Source organism: Macaca mulatta, chromosome X (assembly GCF_049350105.2).
Source record: "Macaca mulatta isolate MMU2019108-1 chromosome X, T2T-MMU8v2.0, whole genome shotgun sequence".
NCBI classification, from domain to species: Eukaryota; Metazoa; Chordata; class Mammalia; order Primates; family Cercopithecidae; genus Macaca; species Macaca mulatta.
In genome coordinates this window covers 98,686,822-98,700,780 of record NC_133426.1, presented here as the reverse complement: position 1 = coordinate 98,700,780, position 13,959 = coordinate 98,686,822, and the positions used below count along the sequence as shown (strand labels likewise).

The window sequence follows — 13,959 nt, the reverse complement described above, 5'->3', positions numbered from 1 at the left end:
TAATAAAATTTAGAAGTAAGAGAAGGTTTATTGTGAAGAGAAGGCCACCTATTCTGTCACTTTAGGTGATTATTCAAGCTTATTGACATTCCAGATCTTATGGCATTGACATTCAATTGGCAGCTTGTGCCAATCTCTTAGTGCTTGTCACTTTCAAACAGAAAAGACAAGATAAGAGATCGCTTTACTTATAGTGGCCTGCTTTTGAGTGATTAACCTCTATCTAATTCATATTAGATTTAAGATATTAAAGATACACTCATCTTAGAGACTGTCACCCAAATAAAATCCTGTAAATGTCTTCAAGTCTCCAACTTTAAAGATACACTTCTCATTTTAATTCATGACCTCTATAATTTTTTAAAGATTATCTCTAGAATAAAGCCTTTGTTGCCTTCACAGAGCCTATATACTCCAAATTAGCAGTCATTTTTTCAATTGGTCTACATTGACATGCCATCTCTTACATAGGGAAGTTGAATATGCTAGGATGGTATCATAAGATGTGTTTTATCCGTTTTCTTATTATAATATATTTATAAACTTTCATAAGCTTCAATAGAGAAAGATTTACTTTTCAAAAGCTTGTCGGTTCAAATGGTAAAATTAATATACATCACAGAGCGTCTGCTACCAGATCACTGTTTCTACCTGCCTAAGCACATGTATTATAAAAACTACGATCACTACCAAGTATACCTTATTCTCTCTAAAACTACGGCAGATGATTGAACTCTTGCGTGTAACCATTCTTTATAATCTATTTATATATAGATACTTTTCTAACACTATTTACATAACACATCAGGGACTAAAATAAACTGGTAATCATAGACAGTATCAATTATTACAATGATATTTCATTTGAAAAAGAATAAAAGTGATATTTTGATATTATTATTACCTTAAAAATGTTAATAGATATTAAGGAAATTTTTAAACTTTCAATAGCAGCATAAAGCTATATATTATTTTCTGTTGGCAAGGCAATGAAATAGAGCAGGCATTTGTCCTATATTTCCAGAACCCAGGGCCATGGAGTCCAACTTCTTTCTCGAAATAGACATTAACTGGTATTGATAATGATAATGTCATTCCTTAGAAATATTGATTAATTTTTCAAAACGCATGACATTAAGATTGCTGAGCTGGTTTAAATTATTTTACTCCCCGCTCTCTACCATGGACTGACACTATTATATAGGCTAATGAGCACAGTTTTAAGAAATAATCTTACAAATACATAGCCTGCAGAGTCAGAATTGGCCTTGCTACGTAATTAACCTTTAAAGGGAGCATAACTTCTTTTTCTTAAGTGGAATATATTTCCTATTTGTTTTATGTAAAAATATTAACAAAATGATGCCATTCACTTTTCTATTCATTGTAATACATGAATTGATATGTGACTTTCATCAAAAATGCATTTTAAATAAATGTTAGAAAGCCTATGGAGTCAAATTTTCCTGAGCATATAGCAGCAAACAAAAACACTTAATTAACAGTTATATGGGTAACATTCGCTGAAATGTGGATTCAGATGATTTTCAGCCACATCAGAAGTGTTACTCTCCTCTTAAATATACTAACCAATACTATTCCTTTTTTCTATAATTGAATCATATTTTCTTCTTGAATCTTTTAGATAATTAATTAGATCACTGCTTTCCCCAAGGTACTAGTATATCAATATTTTCCAAGAAAAAATATTTCCATGGCTTTATTTTGCTTTTAGACAACTGACTCCTAATGTTTTTATTTACGAAAGACTGAGTTTTAATGACCCATTACTAGCTTATTCTTTAAAAGTTTCACAGTTTTTGGTTTTGATTTTTTAATTTTATCAGTAGTCTACCTTTAGAATTAGATATTCAAATAATGAGATGTTCAAACACTTACTAGTAATTACCCTAGTGTTAGTCATGTCAATACTCTTAGCAGATCAGGAGAAAATCTGGCATTTCTCTGAGTAGAAATTCATTCTAGTCAATCAAATTGGTCTCCCACTTTTTATACCAATGTATTAGATTACTGGGAGAAGATCAATCAAAGTGCTTTGCCAGGGCAAGATTAATTACTTCCTCGTTGTGAATTAATTAGTAGTGTATTTAAGTGCTAAGCAAACCTGATCTACTGAAATAAAAATGAATGTCAAACAGATGTGCTAACCTGAGATAAACTCTAGCAGACATCATTTTAACAAAAACATACATTTGTCTTTATTTTAAATATATAATTTTTTATCTCTAGATGTTCTTGAAACTCTGTATTTTCTTCTTTTGTATCACAGAAATGACTATGGTATGAAAAAAAGAGGAAAAGCATTAACTTTTTGGGGGGAAGATGAAGAAATTTCACTCAAGCATTTTATTACTTTAAGATTCAATGTTAGACACTAAACTGGCTATCACATTTTCAGATAGAGTGACTTCATGTGTGAAAGGACCACATGCAATGAAGAGGTTTTAAAAAATACAGATGACATAACTTGTTCAGTTGAAGACAATTAAAATACTGATATTATCTAAATCATTCTCTTCTTCATTGTAGGTGGATTTTCTCTGTAATTGAACTGATTTATGGCGAGAAAGCCGAAGACTGATTTGGGCCTCTTTAGCAATACTCTATTTCACCATTTCTCTTCCAAAGAAGTATGGCTATTTTATCTCTTCCAGTGAAGTTGGAAAATTATAATATGCCAGCAGATCAGTAGAAATATAAAAATATTAGTAGTTACCCTTTTAGATCCAACTTACCTATAGTGAAAGAGCAGCAATGCATTCTCTATTTGAGGACAAAACATAGAAACCCTGGCTTCATATACATAGACTGGTAAAAAATATCTGAAGTTTAATGTGATACACATTTGCTAATATTTCTATATGTCTCAGAACTCAGTTTGAATTATAAAAACAGAAAAAAAATTAGAAAAGAAATTGGAAAGCATTTTAAAATCATATGCTCAAAAATCATATTTTACCTGAGACTACTTAAAAATAAATAGATAAGAACATAAGGCCATACATAGTTTAATGTGTTTACAGTAGTCCCAAGAGGATCTCACCATCCTCAAATCTCTGAGTTAACACTACACATGGATATATAAAACCCTCAAAAGTAGACTCACAACTTGTTTGTTACCAAGGCCACATGTGTCTCCATGAATGTGTCTCAAGAAAATCCTTTGCAAATGCAGACATTATCTGTTCCAGTATCCACAGTAACCCAGCAGCAATCAGTGCTGTTTTTGAATTGGGTTTCTGTTTTGTTTTTGTTTTGTTTTTGCTTTTTAACATATTAACTAGCTTCAAAGAGCAGGGTTCATTGAAAATAATCTGATGAGGCTATGGTAGGAGGAGAGGTCTGGAATATAGGTTGTCATCCAAGGAAGACAGAATTGTACCCTTAGTCCATTGGCCACAGTAAAGAGATTGCAATTATAAACTACAATTAGATGGAATGAGACAGGATATTTTATTGAATTTGTCTCCTCAAAAAGTAATAATTGGCTTGAGTTTGTTTCCTTTATTTTAAAAAGGAAAGTTAATAGTCTTGGCAAAAGACTTAAGAGAATGAATTGTGTGATTTCTTCATCTAAACAGCAGATTTTTATCCAACAGGGAACTATATTTTTAAAGCAGTATTAATAAATCCCTCTAGCAAATTTTACAGAATACCCTTACTCATAAATGTCATATTTATTTCTGTTTTGTGAATTTACAAAGGATTTGCAGAACTGTGTGCTATTTTTGGCAATTCTCTAGCAAGAAAGAAAGCAGATTGAAGATGTAATAAGTTTCAAAATATGAAATGGGAACTGTGAAAATTAATTCCATTGCTTAAGGACAGCATTTATTTCCTCTAACACTTTGCATTCCTATTTGTGGTGCTATTGACTAACACTGCACAGTTTACTGGCATCTGCTCCATATCACAAAACCCATTATTGGGTACTATTTCAGAGCTATAGCTTTGCTTTTTGAAGAATCAGAATACCTTATCATCAGTATTAGCCTAAAGAGATTACTTTGCTATGGCCAATTCTAAACCAGCTATGTTTTTTCTTTTTAATTAAAACAAAACACACACACACACACACACACACACACACACACACACTATGTTAAACATTTCACTACTATGACACATTAGGACAATGGAACTTCATTTCAAGTAAATTATTGCGCTTCTTGCTCTTTTAGTAAGGTCTCTGACTGTCCCAAAACAAAACACCTAACCAAAATTTTCTTGGAACATGATTTAGGGGGAGGTTTCACGTTTAGTAGGAGAGCAGTTTGTTAGTATTATTCATAGTAAAAAATAACATTTAAACATTCACTCAACAATATTGTTAGACTTGTAGAAAATGGACATTCATTTTTAATTATATCTACCCTTTGCATATGTTTATTAAAATAATAAGCAGCAAAATATATAATTTGCTTTACTATTATCATTGCCCACAGACATCTTGATTTTAAAATAAAATCAATTTAGCAACTAAAGTTTCTAATGCAAAATTTGTGAGTCCTTCACCCTGTAGAGTAATGATGAACAAGATACTTAATGTTCAAGATAATGGTGTCAATATAATTAGAAGAGATAAATGTTTTGCTCCTAATAGAAAACATCTTTTTTTTTTTTTTAAAAAAAAGCCCCTCTAGTATGTCAGCTAATACACTGATGTTAGCACTTATATCATTAACTATAAACAAGATCAGCTTCTGTTAAGAACTATGTGTTTGAATACTTTTTAAAACAACTACTTATTTCTAGATACAATTGAGATTAAAAGGCTATATTTAATGTTAAATGTTTTATTATTTCTAATGCATACCAATTCTCCTATTATTATCAACAGTATTCCATTTGAGTCTCATTCAGTTGGAATTTCATTTCAGGGTGAGATGTGCACCGTGGATGCTTACTCTGAGTTTACTCTTTAATTGTTGCTACGCAATCCTCTATGAAAGAGACTTAGTAACACATGTCGTGCAAAGGAATCAACTCTTTATAGTATATAAAAATGATAGTTATTCCATTTCTATATTCTTATTTAACAGGGCATGATAGACCTACAACTAAAACAATAATTTATGGAGTGAAAAACATCAGTGGCACCCTTGTTTAATGTATATTTGTTACGTATGATCATATTCTTATTAGAGATTGGCTCTTAGTTCATTACACAAGTAAATATAATCACAACTATGTATTTCCACTAGGAGTCATTATGCTGTGCTATACAAAGTAAATTAAAGATAGTTTAGTGACACAAGGTATAGGGGATTTTTTTATCTTCAGAACAAATATTGATCATTTATTCCAAGTATAAAATTGAAAGTATAAAATTGAAAACATCTACTGTCCAGTAGATGTTTAGGACTGTCTGAACTTGCTGACTCAAAAGTCTCTAATATTTTTATACTAAAATACCTATAATATATAGCATCTGAATTTGTAGAGAGAAAAAGTTGATGTTATGTTGTCATTGGTTTCATATGTTTAGCCTTAGATTATATCTTAATGTGTAACCAATCCATTTCCCTATTTTTTGAAGTTTCAAAAATAGAGGATTAAAATACAGTGATAGGGAAGCTATTTTGTTCTAAAGGCCAGAAGCTTTACTTGAATTATACATCCCTGCCATCCACAATGCTCAAAATAATCTTTCAAAATGTCTGGTTTATATTACCTTATTTATGTTTTTGCCCGGTATTTGGCCCATTTTTTTCATATTGGTTTATGGCTATGACTTTTCTCTCACATATATTGTATACCTTTTTGTACCTACATACTTTTATGTATATAACATAAATGGAGCAAATTGTAGCTTCTTGCAATTTCAAGAATCTTCTGAGAAATATATATCTTATCAAATTTTGTATTTCCTGAAATTATAAATCAGCGAGGTTGTTCACTACACGTTCAAGATGATACATTTAATGAAGTTTTATTTAATATCAACTCTATGATCCTTTTAAAGAGTTCAACATCTTTGGAATTTGTAAAATGCAGATTTTGTGCCTTCTGTCTGAAGACCAAATGTGAATACCTTTCTAAACAGTAACATGGCACAGGTGTGTGATTTCAGTATATTACTGAAAACCTCAGATGTACTCTCCTACACTGGAGTCAGGATCTCTTATTTCCTCAGAAAGAAAATAACTGTCAATGGTTTTTCTCTCTACTAAAAATAAAAATAAAATCTAGAAAATAATTTTTATATATCAGAAAAAATTTACACCTTCACAAATAAATGAATAAAATAAAATAAATTGGCTGTTTATATACAAATAAATATACAGGTATACATAAATGGAAATTCTATCTATGCCTTAACAAAGTCATTATAATAAATTTCATTCACAGTAGTTATGATCATACATTTAAAATATTATCAACTGCTGCATACATGCCATCCATCTAATTCTGTATGTTTACCTTTCAAAAATGTGTCACTATGCACAATAACATAATGAATTAGCCCATGTTATTATGACTATGATAGCTTGACTTGCAAACACAGTAAACCCGTTTATATTGAGGAACCAGAGAGGCATCACTTACTACATTCAGGATCGGAGTTGCCATCCCCTTCAGTGCGATTGTTGGGTGTGACATGATCAAAGTACTCCTCCTGAGGATAGCCAAGGGGCAGGCCATGGGATGCGCTGGTAAGGCTGCCTGCATCCTGGTCCCCGACTCCACCATCACTGCCGCTTTCCTGAGAGCCTTCTGGCAGGTGAAATGTGACACGCCGCTGGGACTGAAAGGGAGAATGAAAATGACAGGGTTTCAGATATGATCTGAATAATTGTTTAATGCCTGCAATTTAGAAAATGCATTATTTTGGCTATCTGGTGAAGGCACATTAACATTATCTTGAGTTGTGAACAATTTCAGGCTTTTGTGAACAAGCATTTCTGTGTTCAAACCTTCACCTGAAGGCAGTGTTGCTCCCATTATATTTCGAAACAAGGCATAGCTAGATGCAGAATGAAAGTCAACTTGCTCTAAAGCAAGAGACAGTCAACTTTTTAGCATATGTGAGCAAACCGGAAATTCTAATCATCATTTCAACATGTATTTATTTAAGTATTATTTGGCAATAACTTATTTTTTGAATAATAAGTGTGGATAAACATAATCATACTTTTTTGCTTTTTCTGTAAGTTGCTAGTGGGCTGAAACTGTAAATAATAACACAAATTTATTCAATCATGTAGGCTTAGAAAACTAAAAGTATATCATCTTTTAGAAGAATCTTAGGGACAAAATTTTGAATTGGAATGTATTTATATTGACTTCACTTTCTAAGAAAAAAATAATTATATAATATGGATAACAGTTAATGGTAATTATAAAAACAAACTATAGTTATCATCATAAATGGTATTCCTAGCAGAATATAAAAATATATATACAAGTAAAAATATAAAGAGGAGGCATTTGGTTTTTGAAAGAAGTTTGTAACATCTTCACCAGATCTTGTAGCAGCATTTTTGTTTGCAGCATTTCTATGCTATATGTGGTAGTCTCCAAAAATAGGCTCCCCAGTGGACATCACCTCTTGATATTCAGACTTTCATGTAGCCTGAGACCACATTGAATCTGCACAGACTCTGTAATCAAACCTTGTACCTTCTGCTTTGCACCCTTGGAAAACCCACCACGGAAAATAACGGCTGCATTGAAAGTAGTTTGAATACTGGGATCATGCCATACTGTGGGGAAGGTCAAGCTAACTGCATAGAAAGACTGTATAAAAAGAGATTACAATGCCTAGAGAGGCCCAGCTGTTCCAGCCACTCAAGTTCAGGCACCGGCTATGTACATGAAGAACCCATTATGAACATTCCAGCTGGTGGCCTTATTGGAGTCATCCTAACCATCTTCAGACATTTGAGCACCCCCTACTTAGGGCAGCAGTCACTATGGAGCAGAAACAGCTATATCTGCTGTACACTACCTAAATTCCTGACCTAAAAATTAAGAAGGACTATTGATTTTTATGTCCCTGAAGATTACTGATGGTTTGCTATGTAACAATAGATCAACCAAAGCACTAAACTACTGACAGCATGAAAGCTTCAAATTAGGTATAATTTATTTAAGAGATTTACATACATCAAAGATCACAATAATTTAGGTCCTAGGCATTTTCATAACAGAATGCATATGTTTTCACAAATTCAGGTCTAACAGTCAGCCATTTCTTTAGATGGAGCTATGAAAAGATTTGAATATCATACTTCAAACTTATTGGAAGATATATGAAAATATAATAGATGCATATATTTAAGTAGCTCACTTGAATCTTCTTTAATTTTTAGCCATTACTTTTTACATTAAAGTCTTAATAAAATATGAGAAAATGACTAATGCATGTAATATGTCATATAATATATCTCATGGAATATGCTTATGATCATAAAATTACTCCTTCTAATGAGAAATAGTCTGCTGATTTTCTACATGTAAGTGTAACAGCCAGACATAATTCTTTTGGGCCTCTCAGAGGGAGTCGCGGGTGGTGTTGGTTAAGGTAACTCTTAGCAGAATTAGTACGAGCAGAAAATAAATGGAATAAAAGAAACGTTTGCTGGAACTGAGTAATATTGAGGAGTTCAGAAGGCAGAGGTTTTTGTTGTTGTTGGTTTTGTTTTGTTTTGTTTTGTTTTTTTGAGACAGGGTCTCATTCTGTCATCCAGGTTGGAATGCAATCTTGGCTCACTGCAACCTCCACCTCCCAGGCTCAAGCGACTCTCCCATCTCAGCCTCCCAAGTAACTGGAACCACAGGTGCGAACCACCATGCCAACCTAATTTTTTGTATTTTTGGTAGAGATGGGGTTTCTCCATGTTGCCCAGGCTGGTCTCGACCCTTGAGCTCAAGCAATCCACCCACCTAGACCTCCAAAAGTGCTAGGATTACAAGCGTGAGCCACCTCACCCAGCCTTGGTTTTAGTTTATTGGGGGATGAGTGTTAGGTTGTGTGGAAGCTGTGAGGAGTGAGATTGGCTGTATTATCTGATTAAACCACACTGTACCTTCTAAGATTTAAAGCATTTATCAGGTAAATAATGCAATTGAAATATGTTTTTGTGCGCTTTTTCCTGGTCAATATCCCTTTTTCTGTTTGTCCTTGTATCTAGAACCCACAGTGTAAAGAGGAAAATAAAAGCTTCAGGTCGTCTTCTGATCACCTCTATACAGACATAATCCAAATGTTACCCTGAATTACAGGACATTAAAATACATGGATTACCTAGCCTGTCAGTCATCTATTATTTATTAGTACTAAAGATATTTAGTATGGAGCTACTGAAATAATCATCAATGCTATATTCTTCAAAAGCAAAGTTTCATAAAAGTTTACAAAAAGTTTAGCTGCTTCAACTCTAAAGCCTCAGAGTACTAAATAAGCCCTTGTGAAATCGCCTTTGTAAAATTATGACTGAGACAGTGAAAGGTATCTAACCTAGCCAACTCCATCTTGCTTCAACCTCCAAGCTGTCCTTGTCCATTCCTGGGAATAGGCTGAACTAACTTTGAGAGAAACTTAGTTTATAGTTTAAAACAAATACACTAACAGCCCTTTCTCAAAGCCGACCTCCTTCTTTCCTGGGGACTAGATTGCCTTTGTAAGATTAACATTAGCCACAAGATTAGAAATTATGGTTTAGGAGTCATGCAGCTGGAGGCTACAAGATTCTGACCCTCCCTAAACTGCTCCTAGGATCAGTGCTTGAGATATTTTGCAGATCCTGCACTTGATGGACCAGCTGGCACCACCTAGATCGATAAACTGGCTCATCTGATCTTGTGGCCCCACCCAGGAACTGACTCAGCCCAAGAAGACAGCTTTGAATCTCTATGATTTTGCACCTGACCAATCAGCACTCCTGGATCACTGGCTTCCCCACCCACCAATTGTCCTTAAAAACTCTGCTCCCCAAATGCTCAGGGAGACTTATTTGAGTAATAATAAAACTCTGGACTCCCACACAGCCAACTCTGTGTGAATTACTCCTTCTCTATTGCAATACCCCGTCTTGATAAATCAGCTCTGTCTAGGCAGCAGACAAGGTGAACCCACTGGGTGGTGACATTTGCATTCTTGTAAATAAACTAAAACATTGTCAATAGCTTGTTGGATCTATGTAGAAGTTCATTATATATATATAAAATACAACATTTAAAGAAACTATCATCAGAGTGAACAGGCAACCTACAGAATGGGAGAAAATATTTGCAATCTATCCATCTGACAAAGGGCTAATAGCCAGAGTCTACAAAGAACTTAAACAAATTTACAAGAAAAAAAACAAACAACCTCATCAAAAAGTGGAAGAGGGATATGAACAGACATTTCTCAAAAGAAGACATTTATGCATCCAACAAACATGAGAAGAAGCTCATCATCAATGGTCATTAGAGAAATGCAAATAAAAATCACAGTGAGGTACCATCTCACACCAGTTAGAATGGTGATCTTTAAAAAGTCAGGAAACAACAGATACTGGAGAGGATGTGGAGAAATAGGAACACTTTTACACTGTTGGTGGGAGTGTAAATTAGTCCAATCATTGTGGAAGACAGTGTGGCAATTCCTCAAGGATCTAGAACCAGAAATACCATTTGACCCACCAATCCCTTTACTGGGTATATAACCAAAGGATTATAAATCATTCTACTATAAAGACACATGCACACATGTTTATTGCAGTACTGTTCACAATAGCAAAAACTTGGAACCCACCCAAATGCCCATCAGTGATAGACTGGATGAAGAAAATGTGGCACATATGCAACATGGAATACTATGCAACCATAAAAAGGATGAGTTCATGTCCTTTGCAAGGACATGGATGAAGCTGGAAACCATCATTCTTAGCAAACTAACACAGGAACAGAAAACCAAACACCGCATGTTCTCACTCTTAATTGGGAGTTGAACAATGACAAAACATGGACACAGGGAGGGGAACATCACACACTGGGGCCTGTTGGAGGGTAGGGAGATAGGGGAGGGATAGCATTAGGAGAAATACCTAATGTAGATGACAGGTTGATGGATGCAGCAAACCACCATGGCATGTGTACACAAATGTAAAAAACCTGAATATTCTGCACATGCATCCCAGAAATTAAAGTATAAGTTTTTTAAAAATCACAACATTTAACTACAGTTTTAAGAAAAATAAACTAATCATCCTCTAGGACCCCTCTTATAACCACTAAATTGAAGGGTCAGTAAACTTTTTCTGTAAAGAATTAGATAGTAAATATTTTAGGCTTTGTGGACAATATGATACAGTCTCTGTCTCAATAACTTAACCCTAATTTTGTAGTGTAAAAACAGTCATAGACAATATGAAACTGAATGGACCTGCCTGTGCTCCAATAAAACTGTACTTACGAACATTAAAATTTAAAATTTAGATACTTTTATGTATTCTTAACTATAATGTTTTGCTTGAAATTCTTCATCATTTGGCTCTAAAAGCCATGGTTTGAAGACCTCTGATCTGGAAGGCTAATTTCGTCAATATGGAAAAGCTGGTTAAAGATAATTATTGTACAGTATAAAAGGGCTACTACATTAATATTCATGTTATAATTTGTTCATGACAAATTTCTGTCTGTAGCCCTGCAGAGAAGCTGTGACACAGAAATGAAAACAAATCTACTGACTGGAATAGTGACTTTATGGGATGGAAATAAATCTTGGCGTTTTCATGAATAAATATTTGCCCTGAATAGCTAGTTATTTCCTGCCAGTAGCAGAGAGAAATAACACAGGATGCCTCTCCCTAAAATCTACACACCTCATTTTTAGCTCAAATGAATCAGAATTCCAGAACACAATACCCAGACATTATATTGGTGTCACTCACATAAATAATTTACAGACTAAATACCAAATCCCTAACATTCTTGTGCCCATTAAACCTCATGAAGGCATCATTTCATACTAATTATCAGGTAAATGTTTTTACATTTCATAACATGATGCAAGTGGCATTTGGGACAGGTTAATCTGGCACCAAAGAAGCTGCATCCAGATAGGCGACCCAGTGATTCTAATTATAGAATACTTGAGTATCGTGTTAGAGAAGGCTTATTAGAATTACCTATTATACAACCTTGCACACGCCATGAGTTCAAATCTAATACACTCTAACCCAATCTTCCTTTAGATTCACTGTCATCACCAGTAACTCTGATTAGAAAGAGTAATCATATGTAGGGTCTCAATACTTTCTAAGGATTACCATATGCACGTTTGTTTTTGATTTATGTATAAAACATTTTGAATTTCAAACTATTAAGAATACATGAAGATTCCAAGTCCCCACATTTTATAATAGTAAACAACTTCATTCTGGATGTCAGAGGATTTCTGCTTTTTTTTCCATAGATACTATCTCTTAGCCAAATGATTTATAATTACTAAATATATCGTAAAGGAAAATGTGCAAAGAGCTGGTTAGAAACTAAAGATTTTCATATGCATTATATGGCCAGCATACATATCCCATGTGAAGATCATAATTCCCAGTGTAAAAACTCACAGATGACATATCAGGCCTTTTTATTTTGTAGCAAGCCTTTACTGCTTGGCCCTGAAATTTGCAGTCATAAAACTTTATACTTTACCAATTCAAGTCATTTTGCAGGATGGATCAGTTGACCTGTTGGCCTAATTGCATTTTCACTGCTTCTTCTCTTCTCTTCTCTTCTCTTCTCTTCTCTTCTCTTCTCTTCTCTTCTCTTCTCTTCTCTTCTTTTTTTTTTTCCTTCTTCGAGATGGGCTCTCGCTCTGTCGCCCAGGCTGGAGTACAGTGGTGCAATCTCAGCCTACTGCAATCTCTGCCTCCGGGATTCAAGTGATTCTCCTGCCTTAGCCTCCCGAGTAGTTGGGACTACAGGTGCCCGCAACCAAGCCCGGCTAATTTTTGTACTTTTAGTAGAGACGGGGTTTCACCCTATTGGCCAGGCTGGTCTTGAACTCCTGACCTTGTGATCTGCCCGCCTCAGCTTCCTAAAGTGCTGGGATTACAGGCGTGAGCCACTGCTCTCGGCCTCACTGCTCCATTTCATAAAATGTGAATAGTCTCATTTCTCATGTTTCTGGGGTTTTTACCCTTCATGGCTATTTTTTTTAAGTACCATAACACATCACTAGCATGTGTTGGAGGCTTTTTATGAAGTTACATTGTAGCTTCATAAAATACATTGAGTCAGGTGATCTACTAGCTCTGACTATTCTGCCATTACATTTTTCATGGTATATGTTTTGTGTGTGTGTGGGGGGGAGGGGCAGAGCCAGACATATGTTTTGCTGATTAGAAGACTACATGGCATTATAAGCAGGCAACTTTCCTTCTTTCCTTGAATCATAACTCATTTCAGCTCAATCAGAATGGAAATAATCTATTTGTAGATATGCAAGATGATGCTTCTTCTTTCGGGAATGTTATTATAAATTGTTAAATTGGCTATTACCACAGTTGTGTGAACTTTGAAAATGAAATAGCAATATTGTGAATGTTTGAGAAACTACAATTCTTTGACTAACATTTAAAATATGACAGAATTGAAACTTAACATGCTTTGAAACTGGCATGTGTCAAAAAAGCCATTAAGTAATACTAAAACCAAATATTAAAACTAAAATAGACAATGGTTTCAATGAAAAGCCTAATTATCAGTCAAAAAAAGAATAGTAGAAATATCTACATTGTTTTTGGTACTAACCACATCCATATTTAGTGACTTACATTTAAACTTATGAATTACCAAAGCACCTTGACTATCCAATAGTTATCTGATAGCCTCAGCTATCCTAAAAGAACCTCATATCAGGAAGTAAGTGGGGAAATAAAGGCATGTAAATCCTTGAAGTATTTATCACAAAGTTTGTTTTCAGAATCATATCTACCATACTCT

The 13,959-nt window shown here is 34.3% G+C and overlaps 1 protein-coding gene across 2 annotated transcripts in view; it reads right to left on the bottom strand.

Annotated features, from left to right (window-relative positions):
* The window catches only part of PCDH11X (protocadherin 11 X-linked), a 732,575-nt gene that overhangs the window by 208,581 nt on the left and 510,035 nt on the right, over positions 1-13,959 (bottom strand). For both annotated transcript variants that reach the window (XM_015127772.3, XM_028842286.2), the window contains exon 5: positions 6,571-6,769. In XM_015127772.3, the coding sequence (XP_014983258.2) occupies positions 6,571-6,769 (199 nt within the window). The remainder of the gene's footprint in view (positions 1-6,570; positions 6,770-13,959) is intronic.